Raw genomic sequence first — 8,657 nt, forward strand, 5'->3', positions numbered from 1 at the left:
TACTCTCACCCTTTCTCTTTCTCCTGGTGATCGACTGGATCATGAAGACGTCAACATCTGGAGGAAATCACGGGATACAGTGGACAGGAAGGATGCAGCTGGAAGATTTAGACTTCGCGGATGATCTGGCTCTTCTATCACAAACGCAACAACAAATGCAGGAGAAAACGACCAGTGTAGCATCAACCTCAGAAGCAGTAGGCCTCAATATAAACAAAGAGAAAAGCAAGACTCTCCGATACAATACAATATGCACCAATCAACTTACACTTGACGGAGAAGCTTTGGAGGATGTGGAAACCTTTACGTATCTGGGCAGCATCATTGATGAACACGGTGGATCAGATGCAGATGTGAATGTGCGGATCGGCAAAGCAAGAGCAGCACACTTACAACTGAAAAACATCTGGAGCTCAAAACAATTGTCAACCAACACCAAGATCAGAATTTTCAATACAAATGTCAAGACAGTTCTTCTGTATGTGACGGAGACGTGGAGAATTACGAAAGCCATTATCCAGAGGATACAAGTGTTTATTAACAGCTGTCTACGCAAGACACTTCGGATTCGATGGCCAGACACTATCAGCAACAAGTTACTGTGGGAGACAACAAATCAGATTCCAGCGGAGGAAGAAATCAGGAGGAAGCGCTGGAAGTGGATTGGGCACACTTTGAGGAAATCACCCAATTGTGTCACAAGACAAGCCCTCACATGGAATCCTGAAGGTCAAAGGAGAAGAGGAAGGCCAAAGAACACATTACGCCGAGAAATTGAGACAGACATGAGAAGAATGAACAAGAACTGGATAGAACTAGAAAAGAAGGCCCAGGACAGAGTGGGTTGGAGATAGCTGGTCGGCGGCCTATGCTCCATTGGGAGTAACAGGCGAACGTAGGTAAGTAAGTAAGTGGTCACACATAGATAGGGAGGAGCAATCGTGATCTGAAAACTAGGGTGGGTGAACATGTACCAAAATGGTTGCAAAAACAAATACAGTCGAATGACCCAATAAGAGTGGAGGATAAACATCCATCATCCTCTATTGCTAAACATATAATCGAGACAGGTCATAAGATTGATCTAAACTCGGCTTTTGTTGTGTTGTTTAAAAGTGTAAATGGGCGTCTACTAAGGTTTATTGAAGCCTTAGCCATACGAAAATTCAAACCCCCTTTGTGTATTCAAAAACAGTTTGCTCTCTCTTTAAACCTACCCTGGTAATATATGCTTATTATCCAGAGTGATTAGGCGTCAAATTGTTTTCACATTATTTCATCACTATTATCCTTGTCTGTTCTTACCCCTATTTACAGTCTAGTTGACCTTTTATTTTTGTATATAAATGTTCTTAACAAGTATATGTGTGATCAGACTGTTCGAAATGTATTGCGCTAATATATCACATAGTTCTTCGTCTTCTCATTACATTATCGAAATTTATCAAAGGGACTAATTGCTTTAAATTGAAGATTCAACTATACTTAGGGGATCATTTACATACTGTATAAAAAGTAAAGTACCTAGGATAGAATCTTGTGAAACTCCACTCAGTACTAGTCTCGAGGTAGAGCATTCGGTATTTATTCTTTCTTTACATGACCTGCTAATAAATCGTTGATCGGCTTTAGCGGAGGTCAGGCAATTCCTCGATTCTCCAGCATCAAGATGAGTTTATTATTCGGTAACTTACCAAATGTTTTGCTGGTGTTAAAGCAGACAACATTCACCGATTTGCCACTATCTAAAACCTCTATCCATTGCTTTGTTGCTATGAAAGGGTTTGTTGTGCAAGATTAATCCTTCTTGAAACCATGTCGTTCGCTTTTTAACAAGCTTTTGGCTTCCACAAATGTCATTATGGTCCTTTTGACTATTTTCTCCAGTATTTTATCTACGAAACTGGTGAGGCTAACAGGTCTGTAGTTCGGTGGGAATCGTCTTGATATTGTTTTATGTATTGGAGTGACGATTTCATCCTTCCTATCCACAAGCAACTCACCTTGGCCAAGCGACATATTGAATATTGTAGTCAACGGAATAGTAATATGTTGTGTAATTCCTCTCGTGAATTTGGAGTGTAGTTGATCCTGTCCTGTTGACTTTTCTGTGTCTAAGGTGCTAAGGGCACTAAGGACACCATCTCGACCGAAGTCTACAGTGAGCAGACGGTCTATTGCCTTCGTATTTTGGTCTAGTTCTTCGTCCAGAAGGGGCTCCAGGGTGGAAGCTGGCCCAAAATGGTCTGCCATATCCTGTGCTTTTTCTCGATCATCCTCTATCATTTCAGATCCACTCTCTACCGTAATTAAGTTAGGAGTCCAATTCTACATCCTCGTTTTTTAATTTATGTACGAGAATAGTCTCTTAGGCTGCTTTATTACAGACTTGGCTAACTGCATTTCATATTTTCTCTGAACTTCCCAGATTGCGATTATACACTTATTTCTTATAGACCTGCGGCGTTCCATCGTACTTGTAATGTCAAGGCTGATGGCGATGTCCTAACATTTCTTCTTTTGTCTTTGTAAACGTCGAATACTCCTATCTATCCAGGAATGGCCGTGTTTCTTCTTCGTTGAGACTGCTCAGGGTCCTCAGAGCAAAATTCTGAAAAAAGGAGAATAATGATAATATATTCTCAAATAACAGTTTGTTACATGAGGCATATCGGTTTACAGGCAAGACCAAATTGCTACAAAAGTTACAATCTTCACTAAAGAAAATTACTCAGCTGGGTTGATATTTTATAAAATATGAATGTAAATGGATTTCGTAGGACACATGTTGTCAATATCACAATCGACGCACTTTATGAAGGTAGCGTTGCAACATACAGCTGATGGTCGAGAATAGATGCATGCGAAATTGGGGGCTTTTAAAAGCTTCGACCTTATATTCCTTCGGAATATCTGAGGCTTTAATAGCGGTGTAGGACGAAGCCACCCGTGCCATATCTGTTTTAGGTGGGGTATCTCCGAGGGGCTGAAAAAGGTGTAAGAAAAAGCCCAAACAACCAATAAAGAGGAAATAAGAGAGAAATAATGCGGAAATGCACCGAAATGTCTGCTTTTTCGCCTGTCTGGTGGAAATAAAGCGGAATTTCCCCTATATGTCGCTCTGTGTTTCAAATGTCGCTAAATTGTCTATTTTTCTCCTACATTTCCGACGAATTGTCTATTTTTCTCCTAAATTTCCGCCGAATTATCTATTTTCTCCTAAATATCCGCTAAATTGTCCACTTTTTGACTGTATACACACCGATGTAATTTTACACCCACTTTTATAACGCTTTTGTCATTACCACAACCATCTCCAGTAATCGCCTTCATTCCCACAACACAGCACACGAAAAATCTAATGTACGTAAAATATGGTATAGGTTCAATTTTTTTATTGAAAACCAAATGTGTATTGTTGTACTTACGGTTATGTTCCTAAACACGGAAGACTGTACCCATAGATAAGTCGAAAACAGTGATCACTTTAAAGTTGTACGTACGTGTTCTTTCCTCCGTTGATAACGCTTTTGTACTTTGTCTCTCATATCGTGAAAATAACCTTGCGTAGCGATGTCATACAGTTTCGCAAGGTCTTTTTCGTTGACAGATGACGAAATGAATCGATTAGTTAGTGCACCTGAAGTTTAAAAACCTTATTTATCTTATTTCGTACGCAGCCGACGAACCGGCACTTCTGAAGCGCTCGTTTTGATGAAGTACCAAGTAGCGTGAAATTACTGGCGAATTCAGGTGTCATGATGTACGACAAAAGATATCGCATAGACGTTTTAGGATCATCATTCATTAAACTCGTCAACGTGGCCATCTGTAATACGAATGAATGATAAAATTACTGTTGTGTGCTTACAAATCTGTCCCTCACGTCTTTTTGCTCAAGACAAGCGTCCAAGGTTCCCAATTCCTCTTCGGATAACAAAGGGAACTGTTGACTGGATAGTCCACAGTCGAATTGACGCGGCTGTTCGCGCTCAGCGAACTTTGAAAGCATCAGCTTCATATTTCTATTCGTTTCACTCATACTTGCCGACAGATTCTGCAGCGCCGTATGCAGTCTTTCAAATCTGAAAAATTGAACTTGATCGTACGGATGACTTACTCAACCGCTACCATACCGCCTAGACTTCTAGAATCGGACGTGGAGGGCGGGGTGTCTAATTGTGTTGAACTACTTAATTCATATCTACAAATCAAAGAAACATACTTGGCAATCGGAAAGACAACATTGTAAAACAACCGAAACTTGGGATATTAGACGCGATTATCCCCAGCCTGCATCTCTGCGACATCCATTTCAACCGAATTGTAAAGAAACCTTTCTTTACGCTTTCATGCCCCTCTACAAAATTGTAGTAAGGTTATTGAACTGACCTCTTTTGCTTCTACGTGTTCAACGGCAAGGTATTTTCGTCTGGCCAATAGTTCTTACCAGAAACATATAATTTTCGGAACGATGCCAACAAATCATTGGCAGATTTGAGACTATCTATATGAAGTGATCATTTGCATGTTTGTAACTAACTGCATTCCTGCACAACACTACACTGTAATATTGGCCAATTTTCTTTGCGTTGGTCATTGTTTTGCAGATGCAGATTAATCTGCTCCGTTGGATAGAGATATAGTTCTTCTCCCACAAGCCAATGGCCGGCTGCAATCACAAACTTATTTTTGCTTAGTGCGTATCTATTGTTGGTAGGCTAAATATTACATAACAGGAAGTTAAGCGAAATACAGTCGCATGAAAGCATGTAACAAAGGAACAATAACCAAATGATGAACACAATTTATCGACATACATTTACGGTTAACATCTTGAATCGAAACCCATCCGCATTCACTGCTAACTACGAAGCATCTAAATATTCCTATTTCAGTGGAAGGGAAGGGATCTTCAAAGTAATTTTGTGGGTCGGTGAATTGCCTGAATATCAGTTACTAATCCCGGCTTTCCGTTGACTACTACAACATTACCAGGCTTAAATGAAGTCAGCCTTACTTATTACCGGGTTACTGTGAGTCGATATGTCAACTTGAAGCCTATCGCAGAAAGACATGTTCCGCGTAACGCTGAGCTGCCTGCTTAGCAACGATATGCCCACTGTGTACGGATTTCTTAGTTTGTCTCATATAAGACTCGAATGGGAATGCTGAGTAACTGTCTAACAGTCCATATGCAAGAACATCGTCAGGAAGATGCTGTGGCAAATGTACATTATAAACTAAGTTTTCACATCCGTAACACCATTCATAATATCTCAGAAAATTCCTTAAATCCATCCTGTTAGATTCTACCACCCTGTTATGTAATTGAGGATGTGCAAGCAAATAAATATATAGAGCAAGACGTTTAAAATTTAGATACATAGGTTTTGGCAGAGTACTTTGAAGAATAACTGGGCCTAAATACAGAAGAAACAACATACACTCCGACGCCTTCCATACCGATACGAAGTCAAATATACGGCATTTACGCTGAAAGTCGGAGGGAGTACATTCCACGCAACAAGATATCAACTTATTTATACTCCCAATTACACAGGAGTTTACGTTCATCAGTCTCTTACGTCCTTATTCTATCCAAGGAGTAACAAGTTCCTTTGTGACACCTAAGTAGACCATGTGCATAGGATCCAAAGGGAAAGTTGAGATCATGTCAATTGGAAGACTTTCGAATATTGAGTGTCCTTCATGGTGAATATATTGTGTCTGATATCGGAAACTGTGGTCAGTTCTTAACGTATATTCACCATTTGGGAAAATCATCTTCCCATCAAGTCGTCTACCATTTACAACACACCTGTCGCAACCTGCCTTTCCGTTGTGATTCACAGTGTATCTAACATCCGAACGAGCAGGTGCATCACATATTACCTCAGTTAATTTAATAGCTATGTATTTGTTGAACTTAACACTAAGTGGACCCATGTCAGTCATTTCTTTTATTTCAGAAACAGTTTCGGCAGAAATTTCATTGAATTGTGCCGGCTTAGTATTCCCTTCGTAGATCCCTATCATGAAGACACCACTAAATCTAGAGGCAACGATCCATCCTAATACAGGCCACAAATGCTGACTGGAGCTCCTTGACGTGGAAAGCCCATCTATATTAATATACAATTCTAAAGTCTCAACATCACAATTACACAACCAACGTTCAACACATCTTAGCAGGTTGGTCTTCAATCCAAGATGGTAGTAAACCCCACTGCTGATGAACTTTGGGTGTACACTTGTGCATGTCCTCAGGAGACTTCTAATGCTGGTCGGCAAGTCTGGAAAGAGAACGCGAAAATCATTCAGAATCCGGTCTGCATCTCGGATACTCAGAGAGGTTGATGTCATTAAATTCATTTATATCTTGTTGATCTGCTCTTTACAATTTAAGGACTTGTGACAGGGCAAATTGACGGCATAACATCCTATGAGAAATTTATTAGCGTATAGACTTCATACACGTACCATTATCTTACCGAAGCCTTTCATTGGTACAGCTTGTGGAAGGTATTACAGTTGAAGGAATCTCATGACAATTAATTCCCTGTCAACTGACATCATTCCTACATATATAGGTGGTAAAGTCAGTTACGTGTAATCGTGATTTCAATAGCAAAGTTACTAAACGAGAGCAAGTTATGTCCCTTCAGGAAATCTGTCCGTAATTTATTCCACCGTCTGTTATAAGCAGATCTATGACAGCCGAGGACTCTTGACAAGTTCACATTTGCCCTACATCTAAAGCTCCTTCACTGACTTTGCTTAAACTCATGTTACAGGACTAACAAGGTAAACAGTTATAAAGAACTAAAAAAACAGAGAGCACGTCACTCAATTGCATGACGTAAGTAATTTGTGATGGCGACCAAGCGTGTCGGAACACCATAGCTAAACAAGCAAAAAAGTAAGTACATATGCATCACATAAAAAGACCTGTGTCCGTATCTTATTGCATGTATTATGATGATGATATTCATAGATTTAATTTATTAAGGCTTTATTTTGGGCATACTTAGGAAAATGTAGTTTCAGATTGTGGTTCATTCAAATACCATACGTTATGCCTGATTGTCTACAAATTTCCCCCAAATACACGACGGAAGAGGGGAAAATCGACTTTTCTCCGAAATAACAGACGTGCAGGGGAAAAATCGACATTTTTTCTTTATTTACGCTTTCGTTCGCTTTATTTCCTATTTTTTCGCCTTCATTTCGCCTTTATTGGTTGTTTGGGTAGTATATCTAATATTGTTTAAGACTGCTTTTAGCCAAATTGTGTGACCGGAGACAAATAAGAACTGTGAGAACCAAATCACGTATTTGTAGCATTAAATAAAAGTACCATTGTAAAGAAAAAACGACCGACTTAAATACTATCAAATTTTCAAACACTGGTAGCATTTTACCGGTCTACACATAGTGATCCTCAGTAATAAGTGGTTATTCTATTCGGCGCATCTCCACAGAATTCTGTGGATTTCCAGCACACTCATGCTTCGCTCACTTAGTCGTCTTTGAATATAGTCAATCAGTCTTCAGTAATAAGGATAGTAGGTTGGTAATCCTGTGTTCATCCTGACAGATTTCCTTCCAGTGAAGGTCCAGCTTCTCCTTGAAAATGTTCACCGATGTGGCCGATACCACTTGTTTTGGTAATGCGTTTCAGTCATTGACCACTCGATGAGAAAAACGGGACCCCACCTTTAGTTTATTAGATCGCGGTTTCTGAACTTTCTTGCTTTGACCTCGGAGATTATTAGTGTTGGAGGAAGCAAAAAGATAGGACACATTAACACCCAAATCATGATTAAAGGTACGAAATACCAGTATAAGGTCACCTCGTGTCCTGCGATAAGACAAGGGAAAAAGGGTTAAACGCTTCAAACGCTCATCGTAAGGGAGTTTGGAAAGACCCTTTACTAATTTTGTCCCTACACGCTGGACACGCTCAAGTGAGTTAGTATCCTTTGTCAGACATGGGCTAGCTGCTTGGATACAGTACTCTAAGTGTGGTCTTGAATAGGTGGGATATAAAATTCGAAACATTTCGTCAAAGCATTTGAATGCTCGACGAAGTGACCATAACACACGACAACCTTTGGAAGCGGCGTAGTTGTTCTCAAGCCATGGCTGATTGGTACTCTTAAGTCTTTATGTTCTTGAACATGTGGAAGAGATGTACCATCAAAAGTAAGTTAACTATTACTGTGTCCGATGTGCATGAGCACGCTCTTTCTGGAATTAACTTCTAAGCCCCAACCATGAGCCCACCTAACTAATTCGTCTAAGTCGGTTTGGAGATCAAAATGATAAGCCTCGTTTCTTATTGTTTGACAGATTTTGACATCATTCGCAAACAAAAATGTCGACGACTTAAGCAATAGCGGTAATTCATTAACATAGAGAAGGAAAAGTAGATGACCTAAGATGGTGCCTTGTGGTACACAACTTTTGACCGGCTTCCATTCAGGTAGCGTTCAAATAACCCTTACTATCTGTTTGCGGTCACATAAGAAGTTTCCTATCCATTCATCACTAAGATATAACACCAACCAAGTAATCTGGAGCTACCAAGACAACTCAGAATAACATGTTCACCATTCGTCAGGTTCTAGAACACAGGCATGCTTGTCGGCGTC

The 8,657-nt window shown here is 39.9% G+C and overlaps 2 protein-coding genes across 2 annotated transcripts; both read right to left on the reverse strand.

The window, feature by feature from the left end:
• Positions 1–5,061: 5,061 nt before the first annotated feature.
• On the reverse strand, positions 5,062–5,577 carry Smp_026860 (hypothetical protein; the record flags this gene model as incomplete). The annotated part of the gene is made up of 2 exons (XM_018791810.1): positions 5,062–5,423; positions 5,448–5,577. 2 exons carry the CDS (start codon positions 5,575–5,577, stop codon positions 5,062–5,064), a joined length of 492 nt encoding a protein of 163 aa, XP_018645035.1.
• Positions 5,578–5,592: 15 nt separating this feature from the next.
• On the reverse strand, positions 5,593–6,375 carry Smp_197170 (calcium-transporting atpase sarcoplasmic/endoplasmic reticulum type (calcium pump),putative; the record flags this gene model as incomplete). Its single annotated transcript, XM_018791811.1, has 1 exon — positions 5,593–6,375. The coding sequence occupies one exon, from the start codon at positions 6,373–6,375 to the stop codon at positions 5,593–5,595; it is 783 nt and encodes a 260-aa protein (XP_018645036.1).
• Positions 6,376–8,657: the final 2,282 nt, after the last annotated feature.

The sequence above is a fragment of the Schistosoma mansoni genome, assembly GCF_000237925.1.
Source record: "Schistosoma mansoni, WGS project CABG00000000 data, chromosome 1 unplaced supercontig 0071, strain Puerto Rico, whole genome shotgun sequence".
Lineage (NCBI taxonomy): Eukaryota > Metazoa > Platyhelminthes > Trematoda > Strigeidida > Schistosomatidae > Schistosoma > Schistosoma mansoni.